Source organism: Equus asinus, chromosome 30 (genome assembly GCF_041296235.1).
Source record: "Equus asinus isolate D_3611 breed Donkey chromosome 30, EquAss-T2T_v2, whole genome shotgun sequence".
NCBI lineage: Eukaryota > Metazoa > Chordata > Mammalia > Perissodactyla > Equidae > Equus > Equus asinus.
The window spans coordinates 13,642,610-13,659,999 of record NC_091819.1 but is presented as its reverse complement, the minus strand read 5'-3'; the positions used below and the strand labels follow the sequence as shown (position 1 = coordinate 13,659,999).

General features: G+C 37.5%; 1 protein-coding gene across 1 annotated transcript in view; it reads left to right on the top strand.

The window, feature by feature from the left end:
- The window catches only part of USH2A (usherin), a 743,449-nt gene that overhangs the window by 603,366 nt on the left and 122,693 nt on the right, over positions 1-17,390 (top strand). Inside the window, exons 56-58 of the mRNA XM_070501449.1 lie at positions 7,091-7,198; positions 14,296-14,479; positions 15,422-15,579. Coding sequence (XP_070357550.1) covers positions 7,091-7,198; positions 14,296-14,479; positions 15,422-15,579 — 450 coding nt within the window. The remainder of the gene's footprint in view (positions 1-7,090; positions 7,199-14,295; positions 14,480-15,421; positions 15,580-17,390) is intronic.

The following is a 17,390-nucleotide window of genomic DNA, read 5'->3' as shown; positions in this document are numbered from 1 at the left end:
CCCAGTTCATAGGAGTTATCAGCTGAACTCATACTTTAAAGCTTTGCTACAAGAAATGGACAGTGCCGGTGGCAGCCCACAAGGGGGCAAGAAATTGACTGGATTAAGTGGGATGGAGAGCTGCTGAGATCACATGGATGGTATTATCAAGAAAAGGGGACTGTAGCATGTGAATGTGTGAAATATTTTGCAATCAAATTTTGTAAAACAAATCATGATCTAAATGTGTCTTAGATATCTCTAAAGTAACTCCAGGGTGTCTTGGTGTTTTAGTTTTGAACATCCATATTTTCACGTAGCATCAGATTAAACTAGAATCCTGATATAGCTCTCTTCATCGCAGCCAAGGTTTCCAGTAGATGTTGGAAGTTTCTGGAATCTCCATGAGCAGGGATGCTCTGGAGGGGATCAGTTGGTGAGATATAAGGCAGATGAGGGCAAAAGCTCTTCCCGGCAGCAATTGATTGGATGTGTGTGTCAGATGGGCTGGGCCAAAAATCACGTTTGGGTGAACCAGTGCTAGGACTGGTTACTTGTCCCCAGAGTGTATAATACTTGATAACCACCTTTAAAAAACTTGTTAAAGTAACCCAGGCCTCTCAGCACTTGAACTAATTACTAACCAAGTTGATTGAGGAACTCGTGGAATTACGTATTATTTAGGACTGGTTGGTAATTCTCTAGAAATTAACGGATGACAATACAGAATTACCAGATGAATGTTTTGAAGTAACCTTGGCTAAATTATAATGGGCAAAATGCCTTTTCCTAACTTTTTATCTGGAGATTAAAAATTAGAAACAAGCTGTTCTTTATAGAGTACATCAAATGTAACTTACATAGGCATGGGTTTTGTTTTCCAAATCATATTTTTATGATCCATAGGCAGAGTTTTTGTGGTCCCTTTTTAACACACATTTACTCTTGAAAGTGATGTTACTTGCAAGTGTAATTGTAATGAGTTTGGCTATAGTATGCCTCTTTCCTTTAAAAGAGAACATGATTCCCTATGGGAAAATTCAGGTAATTTACAGCCACGATAATCTTCGCTATACTGAAATGTTAGATACTTGGCTTTTCTCCATGCATTTGCCTTTCTCTACTCTACAACTGTTATTTCCAGCTCTTTCAATTTGATGCTGAGCTCTTGAATGATGTTTTCTTTTCTCCTTCTACTCCTCGACTTCAGGATTAAGTTATGGTCAGAACAGTTCCTTTGAGACATCTCTTCAGTTCCCTCTTCTCATTCGGATCAATTCATGAGTAGTTTTCAATTGGCGTGCCCTTTTCATTGCCTGTTGCTAATATTTCACATATGTCTCGTTTTAAGGACTACCAATAGAGACTTACTTAAAATGACAGCAAATTCCAGTTGAAATGTGTTGATTTTATTGAGTTTTACAGAGTCATACATTTGAAAGGCCGTCCAGTTCATGTAAATCATCTATGCGTGATGGCAGTCTCTGCTTTCCTTACAGATTATTTGAAACGCCTGTTAGTCATCCAATCCTAACAAGATGAAAAAATATAAGAGCTAAGAAATAGAATATAGAGAATACAGATTCAGATATTGCCTCCCTTCAAGTTAGTCTGTACCCCAATTAAGCAATCTATGCTATCATGCATACAGATTTGGAAACTGAGGCACCCAGAGGTCAGAAAACTTGCCCGTGGTCATAGTTAATAAGTAGGTAAGGACTACAACTCAAATAGTCTAACTTCAGTCTCTGCCCCTTAACGGCTATGCTGTACGGCCTCAATGCGTGAATTGCGTCAGTATTCAAAATGGAAATATTTCAATATATATTCCCACTTGAGTTTTTTCTTACTCAAAGTTTCACTGGGCTTTGACCTGCCTATGTCATCGCTTTATTTACAAGGCTAGGAAGCCTGACCCAATTGCTCTGGGCTACAACTCTCAGCCCAAATGCCCAGATTTCTATCCTGGCCTCCCCCTTTCTTATCTCCATGATCATTGGTGAGTTCCTCCAGCCCTCTATGCCTTAGCTCCCTTATCTGTAAAATGAGCAGATGATAGCAGTACCCCAGCCAGTTAGTGAGGGCTTCGATCGTGTTAATGCCCAGGAAGTGCACAGAAGGCCTGCAAGCAGTGGGTGTTTAGTAAACTTTAGCTAATAGGTTATTTATTAATCTGGTAACTGACTTCCTTGAAAATAGCTGCATTTCTCATAAAATATATTTAATGTATAGAGTCCAGCTAAAAGAGGAGTAAAAATGGAACAACAAAGGCCCCTGAGTTTCATTTTTTCTTTTAATTTATAGTTTTTGTATTGACTTTGTTCGAACCAGATCATTTTAGCATATTTCTTTTATTTCAAGAATAGCTACAATGGTTTCTACCATTTTGAAGTCCTTCAGATGCTGTTTAATCTTCGGAGGAAAGGCACTCATTAAAAAATTTCAATGTATCTGGCTGTAGTTCATACATGACAGAGAGGGCACAGGGCTTGGTGTTAAAGTCATGAGTTTCTTCTGTGGGGGATCAAAATTGGCCACCCCAAAATGTATCTCTTTGGCTTGGTTATTTTTAAGGACAAAAGACTCTGAAAGAAACTTTGACCTTCCTCCTGTCTAAAAGAATTTAAGATAGAAGCCCTGTCCCCAGGACAGGCCACCATCATAGATAACTCTGGGTATTGGTAGACTGGGAGGATCCTTGCTAAGCTCATTTTTATCAAAGTTGTCTCTCTTGGGTCACATTGTCTACAGATGGCTCAGCAAACATTTGTTTACCAAACACTTGCTTTTCCATCTCCATGTGAATTGCCCTCCTCTCCTTTGAAGTCCCAAACCGCTACCTCCAACACCCTCCTTTGTCTTTAGCTGAAAATGGTATTGAAGGTGGTGATTTCTGCCATTTTTTTCAAGTTCCTCAGTTTTCCTGGTTTTCTCCCATGTATACATGCTATTGTTATTCTGTCTCATGTCAATTTAATTCTTAGGCCAGCCAGAAGGACCTAGAGGGTAGAGAAATAGTTCTTCCTCCACTACAGCTCCTACCAGGGCCGATCACTTACTCACTGTGTGACTATTTGGTTCTCTGAGCCTCAGTTTTCCCACCTGTGAGGCATGAATAATAATTCTTGTTCAGTGTTATTCAGGGTGAAACTTCTTCACCTTTCTCCAAACCTTTTCATGTTGCTGCTAATTCTCTCTCTCATTATCTTATAACTCTTTCTAGCTTGTGTAAAGACAGACCACCTAGGACAGCGTAATAACAGCTCCTGATGGTCCCCATGTGTAACATACAAGATTCTGAACCTGTGGGTAGGCAAGTGACATTTTTAGTAATTATCATAATAGTATTATTTAGAACTCTTTTTCTTGCAAGTTACAGAAAGCTCAGTTCAAACAGGCTTAATAAATGGACATTTATTGGCTCATGAAACTAAACAGTCAAGTGTGGACTTTGGGCATGGCTGACTCAAGGCTACAAAATGATGTTTCCAGGAGCCAATTTCTTTTCATCTCCGAGCTCTCCTCCATTCTGAAGCTCTATGTGGTGAAAGAAGAACAAACAGCAGTAAAAATCAAAGTTGTGGTTCAAGGCGTAGCTTTCACTGGCCTGAATGAGGTCACAGACTCAATTCCGAGCTGATAACATTGCAAAAGGAATGTGGAGCTGTTTCCAGGCCTGGGTCACATGTACACTTCTCAATCTAGGCAGAGTCAACTCTAAACAAAGCACAAACATTGATAGTGGTCAGAAGACTGGGTTCTCCAAGGAAATTTGAGTTTTGTTATAAAAAGAAATCTGAATGGACTCTTGAGGGTGGATATAGCAGTTGTGGAGTTGCATGACACAAGCTGACAAATGTCATTTGAAATGAGCCTGAGTATTTCCACCCTTGCCCCATATGGCCCTTAAAATTGGCCAGCATGCCCACATTTCAGGGGCAGACACAGCTCTTGAGGATAAACTGCCTATGAATTAGACTGTCCATCCTCCTGCCCTCCTTCACTTGAGGTCTCATGCCTCCACTCACACCTTTCTGGTTCTTCAATCCTTGTCTCTTTTCTCCAGTTCACCACGTTCTCTCCTCTTGATTTGGTGATGTCTTTGAACTCTTCTGACTTCCTGACCCAGGTCTTCTACTCAATGCTCAGTTCTACATCCACCCCTTGATTTTGGTACTCCAGTAGCTTCAAGAGACGTATTCCTCTACTAGCCCCGGCCCCATATTCTGCTAAGCCAACCCATCCCATCCAATTTATACATTGGTAACAAAGACCTTTGGCACGCATTCCTCATCTATCAAAAATTCCTAAAGGGTTAGATGTTCCACCGCTGTACCATCTCTCAACAGCTGTCTTCTGGTGTTCTGGGTTATATATAAAATGGATGTCAATCAACTCGCTCCAGAAAGATTTTATAAAGAAAGGACAATTTCTATTCCTATATACATTAATTTTCTTTGTAACTACTATCCTCATTACAAATACCCTCAATCTTCTAATCAACCTTAGTGTACCTCTGTGATGACAAGTTTTCTCTTCTGTCCCTAAGACCCATCCTAATATGTTCTTCAAAAGTCACTGAATGTCTGAAACCAGACCAGCCAGAACACAACATGAGGAAGAGCATGGAGGCTTTTTATGGTTTTTTTTGGTCAGAATATTCCAGAAAAAAAATCAAGTATTGCTTCACTCTTACCAGCCATACTTAAGTCTGGCATTCAGAAAAGATCTATAAAATATTTGTAGTTCATGAATTATATTAATTTTGTTGTTATTTTAATAATACTCTGCAACTAGAGAATAATCTCCTACTCAGTGAAGTAGATGCTGTGGGGAGGGGTACCTAAGGAATTCTGATTTGGTCAAATCACACTCATGATGAACATCATGAATATCATAGCCTTGTAGCCCTGACGTCCTTATGGAGCATTTTTATGGGCTCAGTCTTCTTTAAATAATATTTAACAAACATTGAACACCTAAAATAGGCACTATTGGGAAAAAATAATAATAATTCAAAAAAAATACTGGAAGATGCCATCCTTACTCTCAAAGGGCTTACGTTCTAAGTGAGAAAGTAAGATATTCAGCTGAAATGGTGTTACAAGGGTTAGGACCCCATTTTTCAGCAGTGGAAGTAAAGAGGGGACACCGTCAGGCTAAATCAGCTTGCCACTGCCATCTCTGACCTTCAGGAAATTGGATATTTCCTTCCATTTTCTTTTGAGCTCTATGTTTTGTAATCTTTAGCATTTTCCCATAAGCTTTTATCAAATGTACATGGCTTGGGTATGGCTTAGATCTTTCATCATATTTCTCATCTGTAAGGCAGGTAAATATCAAAATTATGTAAATCCTCCATAGCAACCAAATGGAAGATTACAATCAAATAAGTATCTCCATCTTATCACTAAAGTGATAAGGAGACACAAAGGGCTTTGAAGCTGAATCCTGGAGCAGCTCCAGCTACAGAAAATTATTGCTGTAGCAGAAAACCCAGATTCTAAATGAACCAGGTAGTTAATTTTTTCATTCATTTAACAAGCATCTACGTGGTGCCTGTCACTATTGGAAGGATACAGTGGTAGGCAAAACAATGGCCTTGCTCTTTTAGGGCTTGCATCATATGGGGGCGACAAACAATAAATAAACAGACATAATAAAACATTGGATAATGTTGAAGACTATGAAAGAAGAAAGTAATTTGAGGGGATAAAAAGTGCTGGGTGTAGTGTGTAGACAGAGTGGTCAAAATTTTTATAAATGTATTTGGGCAGAAGTTTGCATAAAGTGACAGAGTGACACACTTGAATGTCTGTGGAGAAAAAGTCACTTCACCTAAAGAACAAAATATGTAAAAATGTAGTTCAAAATTATGAAAAACAAGTACAATAATCATTAGATCCATGTTATAACTTAGCACAATTATTTGACATATAGACTAAGTCCTATTTTAAAGAAAAAAATGTAAAGTTTTGGCATTGTTTGAATTTCCCCAATAATCAAGGCAAAAAATGTTAGCTTCACTATACCCCTTGTTGATGCTACTGAGTCTTAAGGTTGCTTCTGCTAAAATAAAGTACAACTCTAAGGAACCCATTTCATCTTCTTAACGGCCTTAGAAGCTGGACGATTCCCCATTTTACAGATCAGTAATCAAGGCAAAGAGAAGCTAAGTAACTTGCCCAAAGTCACCAGCCACGGACTGGCGAAGTCTAACAACATATAACTTCTCTTGTAAATGGATTATCATTCCTTTTTTTCCCTGCAAACTTATTAAGTAGTTATTGGGCTGTATCATATTGTGAATACAAAAGAAGTAATAAGCACTATGCCCTCATCAAATTATATTTAGTCTATGTGTAAAGACACAACCAATGTACCCTAAAAACTACAGAAGCAAAGTGTGAGGTGGTCCAGTGTGGGCACATGTGGTGAAGGAAGACAAAGTTTAAAAAAAAAAAAAAGAGTTCACTGGTGTTAATATGAGCTGAATATGGCTTGGGGTTAAAAACTGTTGACTCGAACTTTCTTTTTATTTTTTCCACCCCTATACATCTAAGAAGCAGTTGCAGAAAGTGGATTGGTTAGCCTGGAGAAGAGACGGTTCAAGGGGGATTTGATAACTGTCTACAGATATTTGAAGAACTGTCACGTGGAAAAGAAATTAGATTTGTTCTACATGTCCCTAGGGGTGGAAGTGATAGAAAGAGTTCACCACAATATAAGGAAGGACTTTTGAACAAAAGGAGAGCTCTAGAGCTTTCTAAAGGTGGAATGGGCTCATTGGGAGACCGAGTATTCCAATCGCCTAGGCAGGACAGCCTCTCCAGTGACATGTTGTACAGGGGAATCCAGAGAAAGATGGATGGACGGATTACATAAATTTTAAGATCTCTTCTAAGGCAGAGAATTTGTTATTTTATCAGTGATAAATGAAATTTCTGTTAGTGCTGAGCTGCTAAGGAAGTCCCTATCTCCATTCGAGGGTGTTTTCTGCTCTTAAAATTTTTGGATATCATATCTGCAACTCTGCATGTTCCTTCTGGGGCTTCATTGATAATAAATAACCCTCTCAAGATGTGCTTTATCTCTTCTTTGCTCTTTCTAGGTCTCCAGCCATACACCAACTACAGCTTCACACTTACAGCTTGTACATCTGCTGGATGCGCTTCAAGTGAGCCTTTTCTAGGTCAGACTCTGCAGGCAGCCCCGCAAGGTAATTAAAAAATACCCATGACTTGGGAGATGAAGTTTTCATATGGCATTTTGAAGTGAACTCCAGGAACTCTTTCCTTTCAAGCAAAGAAGAAGGAATAAAGTTGATAGGTACAAAATAAAATAGTCTTCTAGGTTCCCATTCTTCAGGTTTGGTAAAACTATAAGCCTTCCAAGAGAATGTTTGCTTTCAATTCTTTAAACCTTTTGGGTTTGGTTTTCTGCGGAAAAAAATATAGATATATTGTTATATACTTGGATATGAAACTCCTCAAAAAATCAAAAGTTAAATCTATCTGGAGTGCCTAATATATAACAAGCACCAGGTTCACTGCTGAAGTTGGCTGAAATGTTCACTGCCCTCAAGAACTTACAGTCAAGTAGAAATGATAGGATAAGTACCCAAACTTTTATGAAGAGAGAGAATCTGAAAGGCGATGTTAAGAAGAACAAACGAACGAATGCTCAGCTTAAGCACAGGAGGGAGATTACAACCCACCATGGACATCCAGAAAGATTTTATGGATCAGGTGACTTCTGAAATGGACCACAAGGAGCAAGGATTTTGACAAATGGACGAGATGTACAATCAAATACAGTGTGAGGGGGTGTAAAGTGGGACCATTACCTTGGCAGGCAAATTGGCAAGGTCTATTAAATTTAAACTGTGAATTCTCCATGACACATCAATTTAATTTTCATTATCTATGCCAGAAAATAATGCTTCTACAATTGCACAAGGAGGCGTATACCAGGATGTTTATTGAATCATGTTTCATTCGTTTGTTCAATGGTAAAATGGTGGGAGCAATCTAAATATCCATGAGAAGGGGAATTGCTAAATAAATTCAGATATATTCCCATTGTGGAATTCTATGCATCAGTTTAAAAGAATGAGATGATCCGTACATATGAAGAGGAAGTTATAGAATGCCATTAATATGTGGTATGTTTTATGTATAAAAACACACATAGAAAATGATATGCATTTCTATAGATAAATAAATGAATAGAAAAAATTCTGGAAGTATACACATCCAATGTATAACAATGGTTCCTTTTGGTTGGGCAACTGGGATGGGTGGTATCACTTACTTTTAGGAAAGAAATATGCTCAGAAGCTTGGGCTAGAGATTAACTAATTATTTGGTTAATCTTTATTATCTGCCTATTTTCCATGTGGGGAAACAGAGGCACAATAAGTTTCTAAAGGGAAATATGTTAATTGCCATCAGAGAGACCTGAACTACGTGTCCGTTACTCTTCTAATGAAAGGAATTGTTGTACCTCAGAATATTAGACCTGAACTTCCTACCAGTAAATGGGGAATAAAATGGAAAATTCCACATATGGGGCATATGGCTCCTCACCAGGAATTCACTAATGATGTTTTCTATATAAAGAATGTTTCATGTCAAAAAGCTTAGTGTTCCTTTGAAAGGAAGAAACCAGCAGTGGATTTTTTGGAAAGGTAAACTATCAAATGGATACTTTGATGATAATGGATAATTTCTAAAGGATCTATCAACCAGTTTTGGCTGAAACCCAAGCTTGATAAAATAACAGGGTCTCTTGCTCCAGTTTACGCATCAAATCCACATATTTAAATTCTTAGAAAATATGCATCTACTTTCAAAAAAATTTTCATGAAAGAGCTCAGATTTCATGACTTAAAAATTATAGCTTTCAATAGTGCAGAGGAGTGTGAGATGGGAAATGTTTTACTTGATTTCTTTTTTTAACTATATGCACCTTTCCTATAACACAAATAACTGTGCAAAAGAATGATAAAACAAATGGGCTTTTCTCTGTAGAACAACATGGATTTAGAAGCCATTTTCTGGCTGTGTAAGTGCCATTTGTGAATAACTTGTATGTGAAATAAGTATAGTCTGAGTACTTAACTTGTAGGTTGTAAAAAAACAAATCAACAGTAACATTAAGTTCTGTTGTTTTACTGTAAAACGGAAATATTTGCCATTTTTAATTAACGACCTAAATATAACTAATTATAAAATGCCTATTTGAGTGAATCAGACATTATTTGAAGGTCTCACATTTGAGTGTCCTAAGTGGATATGGAGAGAGTTAAAAGAAGCATTTTTTCATAGCGCCCCTGAGCTCTTCTCATCTCTCTCATTTGCAATCTAAAAAAAAAAAAAGTTAATGCTTATTATGACCTCTTTGATAAGTTGAACATAATTCTCTACAATTTTATCCTCATGTGTACCTTTAGTCAAATAGTGGGAAGAGTTCGAATTGGATTATTTCTCTCTCTTTTTAGAATTGCTGCTGTACCAGCAAGCTCTAATTCATTGTAGAGTTCAGTCATGCAAAATTGCATCCTCTAGCATTGATAATGTGGAAAGAAAAACGAAAGAAGACCAGTCTTTCTCAGTTTCATTCCAGATTCCTCTTCCTCTGCCTTTCTTTGAACTATTGACGTTCCTCTAGATTCTTTCACTACTCTTTGCACTTGTAACTCTATAGTCTCCTCTGGAACTTTCAAGGATTGGCTTTAATTCCTAATGAAAGTTGAAAGCTATCAAATTCTACAGCTCTCACAATGGCCACACTTATGGATTTAAGGCCTGCGTGTCCACCATCCGCTAGATGTTTATATTTAGGTGTTTTGCAAATACTTCAACCTCAGTATTTCAACACTTAAAATCTCTCTCCTCACTCCCCAACTTACTTCTCTTCCTTGCAAGAACACAAGCACCAAATTGACATTCTTAATGCTTCTCTTTTCCTTGAGTTGTAGTATGCAATTCTTCGTAAAAATCTTATTAATTTTCAATCTTAAGGATTTTTTAAAAATTTGTTCTTCCTTGCCATCCCTTCTGGCATTGCCTTAGTTCAGACTCCTATAACTTCTCCGGATATTGTTAACTAGTCTCCCTACCTCTAGTCATTTCTCCACTTTCTCATATCCCCATCTCAATTCTTTTTCCTCTTTTGCCAAAATAAGTATTAGTGTGTAAGTGCCATTTGTGAATAACTTGTATGTGAAATAAGTATAGTCACATTAGTCACCTGCATAGGATCCCATTTTGTTCCAGGGGAAAAAAAATCCACATCTTCTTAGTAAAGCAAAATAAACCCCTCAAGTTTTAGCTTCTGCCAATCTGTCAAGTCTTTTGGTCTTCCCCACATGCCATTCAATGTGCCAGTCATGTTGAGATTCTTGTAGTTCTACTCTACTTTCCCATGTCTCTAGGACTTGATGTGGGTTCTCCTCACCTTAGACACCCTTCTGTACATTCTCACTCAGCTAACTCTCACTTTTGTAAAATTTGGCCTACGTGTCTCCCCTTCTGGAAATCTTCTCCTATGATCACCTCCACTTCCCATCTATCCCCATCTCACCCCAGTCTATGTTGGGGAACCCTTCCTAAATGCTCTAGTAGCACACTATGCTTTCTTTTCTTAAAGCATTTATTAAACTGGATTATAAATTTTTATTTATTAGTCTTTATTTACCATGATACTATGGGTTCCTTGAAGAGTAAAGACTGTATGTCTTTATCCCCACATCCACAGTGCCCAGTGCAGAAAATGACACATAACTGGGGAGAACATTGAATGAATAAATTAACAAATAGTAAATAGTCTAGAAGTAATGCATCTCTGACATCAGCCAATACAGAACTGGTTCCCTCCACTAGCTTCCAACAGAAAGCCAATCCACAATAAATACTGGGATTTTTGAACTGGAATGAAGAGTTATAGGACATCAGAAGTGGGTAATATTGCATCGCACTCAAGACAAATTTAAAACAAATCCAGTAGACACGTTTTGTTTTGTGTTTGTTGGTAGTTATTATGTCAAGAGACCCACCAAGGTTTCCTTCTGACTGTTCCCTCTTATTCCTCTCAGCTAGTTTACCTGTTCCCCATCTCCTTTCTAGATGGCTTCCCTCTGACCATCTATTCCTTTTCCTTGAACTGTCTGAACTCTGCACTTCTACTATGTGGAATAGGTTTCTGATGTCCCCTGAGACTCAGGCTCAGAGAGAGAGGCCGGTTCTCCGCCTGAGATGCATCTCACCAATGGTGGGTCTTAGTCTATCAAAGATTTCTTGCAGCTGCCAAGATAACAGTGTCTCCATGTCATTATGCAAATAAAAACACAGCACTTATCAGTTTTTTACACATTTCAGTTTCACCTTATAACCAAACCAATGGACACAAGCTGATTACCTATGTGAACAGAGCTTTCACCAGCTTGTATAAATATGAAACTCAACTTTTATTTTAAACACGAAGCAAACCCAAAATGTTGCTTCATTTTATTTCATTAACTCCTCTGTATCCACAGGTTGCATTGACTGATTCAAAAGTGGAAACTAAGAAATAGTCTTGCTAGTACCTTGGGGATTTTTAATACAGCCTTCAACGTGAGAAAAGACATGACTGCAGGAAGCAGATTATAAACAAAACCTTTATACTTTGTCTCTTAAATCCACAAATTAACATGATGTGTTAATTCATTGGTTGAATCGTCCAGCTGCCTTTGGCAGAGAAACCCAGCCATAAATGTACACTATGATTTGTGGATTTGTCCAAGAATCTAACATAGAGTGCGCTTTCAAAACAAAATGAACTACTTTCTTCTCTGGAATAAGCTGTTCCTTAGAAAATCAGTTAAGTTTGAGCCGTTTTTAAATTTATTTAATTCTTTCAGGATGTTGCTAAATAAATTGCATTTAAATATCCTGAAAATTTTTCTTTTGAAAGTGTGGAAATCTTAGCCTTTACTGAGGAACTTACACAGGAGATACAATCAACCCAAAACTATTGATTACAGGGAACCTAATATTGAAATGAGTTTTTAAAAGCTGAAGGAGAGGGTTACAGTGTCTATTCAGAGCATCCCCAGATGACAACATGAAATGGTAGGATTGATCTTTCTCATTGCTAGGTTCTCCATCAATATCTTTGTATGTCTATAAGAACACTTTAATGTTTGACCTTGAATTACAGCTGTTTGTGTATATATTTTATCTTTTATACAGAAAAGTAAACTCCTTGTAAGAATAAGCCACATCTTAATCACATTTTCATTCCATAGAACTGCCTAGAGTACTTAACATAGTAATTTGCAGGATATATATTTGCAATAAATTTGTTCATTCAGTATTTATTAGGCATTGTGCTAGCCACAAAGATACATTGACAAATGAGAAGGGGAAGATCCCGGCCCTTATGGAGCTAACTTTGTATTGAAGCAGGACAAAGAAGTAGACCACACAGTCATAACAACATAAAAATAATGATAATATCAAAGAAAGAAGAATGGTTATGATTTTATGGGTGTCAAGAGCAAAATTAAAAAGGGCATATGAGTGGGCCGGCCTGATGGTGCAGTGGTTAAGTTCATGCACTCCACTTTGGAAGCCCAGGATTCACGGGTTCTGATCCTGGGCACAGACCTACACACCACTCATCTAGCCATGCTGTGGCGGGATCCCATATTCAAAGTGGAGGAAGATTGGCAAGGGTGTTAGCTCAGGGACCATCTTCCTCAAGCAAAAAAAGGAGGATTGGCAATAGATGTTAGCTCAGGGCCGATCTTTCTCACACCCACACACACAAAATGGTGTATGATAGAGAGGAACAAGGTTGGGATCACTTTAGATAGGGTTAAAGTTATAGTTGGGGAGGGTGGTCGAATAACATATTTACAAGGTCACTGAACTATGAAAATAAAGTGCAAAAATATCATGGTGATATGAGCAAAAGTGTCCTAGATAGAGGGGATGGAAGCACAAATGCTCAGAAGTGGGAAAGAACTGGAAGCATTCTGGGGAAAGAAAGAAGTCTGGAGTGGCTGGAGCTTCATGAATGATGGAGAAAATGGTGCCAGGCAGGCCAGAGCCAGAAAAATATAGGACCATACAGGTTGTCATAAGGAATTGGAGTTTTATTATATGAATAACTTCAAAGGGGTTGTATATTTCATAAAGAGTACATGGGCTTACATATATACTTTATATACTTTTACAAAGATTACAATGAAATAGAGAAGGACAAGATTTAAAACACGGAGACCAGTTCAGAGACTATGACAGGAGTCTGAGAGAGAGAAACATAGCTTGGATCAGGAAAGGCAGCAGTGAAGATGTAGAGAACTATATATATTCAGGGTAGAATCTACAAGATGTGATGATAGAGTACATTTAGGGGTGAGAAAAAATGAAAACCTCAAGGATAATTTTTTGTTATCCAAGAAAATGGATAGATGGACAACATTGGGAGATGAATAGATTGTAGACAGAAAAACCAAGAGTTCTGTTTTGGATGTTGTCAGTTTTTGGTATATAATTAGTCCTCCAAATGGAGGTGTCCAGTTGACAGTTGGATGCACGAGTCTGAAGCTCAGGAGAGAGTTGTAGTCTGGAGATATATATGTGGGAGTGGTCAGCATATAGATGACATTCAAAACTGAGACTAAACGGAGATCTCACCTAGAAAGTGAGTGTTGGAAAAGAAGAAAGGAAAGGAGAAGAAGGGAGAGAAAGGGAAAAGAGAGAGCCTGGGTCTCTGAGACACTAGTCATTTTGAGGTCCAATTGGGGAAAAGGAGCCAGTAAATGAGGCTGGGAGGAACAGCCAGAGAGAAAGGAGGAAAAGAACCACAGCACGTGATGTCAGAGGGGCAAAGGGAAAGTAAGCTTATTTGTTGAATTTGATAATTCAGGTAAATACTAGATTATGATTGTTTCTACATATTCCAAGCAAATAGGCATAAAGTTCAAAAATCCCTGGATAGTCTCTCAGGTCTTGATTACATGCAGAGTGACAGCCACAATGGAGAAATTTTCCTCTACTAAATAAAAATTTACTTTCAATCCAGAGAGTTGTCTGACATTCACTTTCTAAAAGGCATTCACTTTCAAAAATAAAATCATCAAAGTAATAAAAAAATATTTATACCCAATTATGTATTCCACCTCCAAAGGAAATAAATGTATTTTTGTTGCTCACCGTGAGATTTTTTTATCAACAGATAAAAGTATGTGAGGTGATGGTGTGATTTTTGAGAGGGGGTTTATTTTATCCTAACAATAAAACCTCGTTGTGTTATTTTTGCCAGGAGTTTGGATGACACCTCGACACATTATCATCAATTCTACAACAGTGGAATTATACTGGAGTCCGCCAGAAAATCCCAATGGCCTCATTTCTCAGTATCAATTGAGTCGTAATGGAACCTTGGTTTTCCTGGGTGGCAGTGAGGAACAGAATTTCACTGATAAAAACCTGGAGCCCAACAGCAGGTAAACGAAAAGAAAACTTTATCAACCACACAGTTAGATGTTTAGATTTTTCAGAGTTTAAAAAGAGCACGTCTCCAATGGAAACAATATTAATTAATTAATCTCGTCACTTATTAGCTGTTCCATGTCTGATGAGATCTTTTAATCCATTTCAGACGTCGAAGAGCCCAATGCTAACTTGTTACATCAGTCTTCAGAGTATGTGAAATTCCTTAAAAATATAAATAAATAATTAGTCTTCTGTCTGACATGAAAGCACAAGAATTTTTACATATATAAAATATACAAAGTATTAAGCTTTAAAAATTATCATATTATCTTCAAAAACGTGAATTCCTAAAATAGCAATAAAAGAGATTTAGAGAGTTTTGTTTTACATCAACTACCTTTTCTTTTGATGTAATGTTTTCTCTACTTGCTCCAGTAGATATAGACATGAGTGGTTTTAGGGAAAAAGTTCCACCTATTTGCACTTCATTCCCATTCATTTCTCAGCAGAGACGCAATATATCTTAGATCAACAGATGTTTTATGGCTGACAGTAGAGATCAATTTAGTTTTATTGTAGAGAGCAGCAGATCAATTTAGAAACAGCTTCCTCTAAACATATTTTCCTGAACTCCAACCCATTTAAAAATGGGGAAGATTAATTTGAATCCTCCGCAATCCACTAGCACACTCCAAGACTTTCCTGAAACCTCTAAGAAAAGCAATGAATTGCTAGAGGGTTAAAAAAAAATGGGGGGAGGGCAGAAATAGTGACAGGAGAGAATGCTGCCCATGCTAGAAAAACTACCAAGTCGATGGTAAAGTTTCTGGACAGGGAGCAAAGAATTTTCAATGTGTCACAAATTTGGGACTAAGCAATGGATAGAAAAGCCAGCAATCATTGTTCAGTTCTCTTGGCCTTGTCTTATGACAATTCTTTCTCTTTAAATATAGATACAGTTACAGGTTGGAAGCCACTACTGGAGGAGGCAGCAGTCCTAGTGATGAGCACATTGTACAAACACCTCTGTTGACGCCGGAAGAAATCCAGCCTCCATATAATATCACAGTAATCGGGCCTTATTCCATTTTTGTAGCTTGGACCCCACCAGGTAAAGAAATAAAATGTGTGTGTGTGTGTGTGTGTGTGTGTGTGTGTGTATGTAAAACATTTTAGAGGAAATTAATTGGAGATAAGGATGGAAATGTGAATTTGGTAAGTTGGAAGAGTATAAGCTGTCTCCTTGATAAATATAGACAGAATAATCCCAACCACACTGCAGAGTGTATACATGCATAAGTATCTACATACATCCGTATAGATACAGATAGCTGTAGATATAGTGATAAAAATATATAGATACATTCTTTTCTATCAAAACAATACTTTCTTTCAAGTACCAGAGTCTAAAATATGACTTCTTATTCGTATATATCCAAGGTAAGTCGTATCGGTCTGAATTACCTTGAACATTCATTTCTATAAGACTCCCTAGATTGGATCATTGGCATTATATGATTCCCTTTAAATTACAGCAGTGAACGGGGACTTCAGAAAGACAATAGCCCAATTTGCCCTTGGGTTGTGACCAGTTATGGTAGCTGAATTTTGCCTCTCTAAGCTGCATAGCCTCCATTGAGCCATTTAGCCACTAGTGGGTTGCTTTTGTGGTTTAACGCATTATTATATTTTGATGTAAGCATCATCTTCAGGGAAAATTCTGATTGCATTAACACTGTGGAGTAAGGATGAGAGTGAACCCTTCTTGCTCTGTCTTGTAACATAAGGGACATATGGAGGTTTCGTTTTAGTAAAATTTAAAACCCGTTAAGGTGGTAAATGCACTTCAAAGATATGTGATTTCATTTTTAATGCCTAGTTTTAAGATGAAATTGAAACAAACCCTTATTGTTTCCATCAGGATAAGTTTAGCCACAGTTCAATATGGAAGTGAAAATAATTCATCAATAGCCATTTTGGCCATCAGCAGATCCATTCCATAAAATAATTAGCAAAGGCATATTTTTCATTGAATTGAAAAGTTATCTCAGTCAAAACAGGTCATGTAGTCATAAAGATGACATAAAGGCCTAATATATAAAGCTTAAATTCTCATAAACCAACATCCTTCTGATGCTGTAATCTAAGATTGAAGACAAAAGGGTCTTTTTTTGGTCAAACTCATGGAAGAAAATCTCTCCAGAGCTTGAGAAGTGAAGAAAAATTTAAGTTGCTCTAAGATATTAAACATAAAGCAATCCATCCATCTTTGTTTTAAAATAAATATCCAACATTTTAAATTAAATAAAAGATAAATAAATATTCAGTAGTGCCAGCACGTGTCATAAAACACTGTAATCTTTATCTGAGTTTTAGAAGCACAGATATTCTTAATCTCTGTTCTTAATTTCAATGGAGGAAAACACAAATCTTCTGCTGTGTAAAATATACAAATTTACGGATCCTTTTACAGAATTGGTTTCTACTTTCATGGAAGAGCATTGCTATCTTGCAACCTGTTAGCGTATTTCTCCTTGGCATTCTTATAGTGGTGTGGTGTTTTTGCACCACAAGGTAAAATAAGGCAGAATAGAACCGTTCTAAGACCAGATTCCTCCTGTTGACGGGAGAGTTCTCGAATTCAGACCAGGGTCTTCTACAATCCAAATTCTCAAAGAGAAATGAGGGAAAGTCCAGGATGGTAAGCCAAGTTGATGGTTTCCTAGCCATGTGACCAGGAAGTTTCATAATTACCTGTCGTTTTAACATTACGCACATAAGTTGCCGTTGCTAATCTGAAGACTTCACACCCAGTGAGGAATTGAAAACATCCTTCTTTTAAGACAATGAAAGTAAAATGAATGAGAAAATCAGGATTCATATCCCAGTGGTGCCACCTATTAGCTGACCTTAAACGGGTCA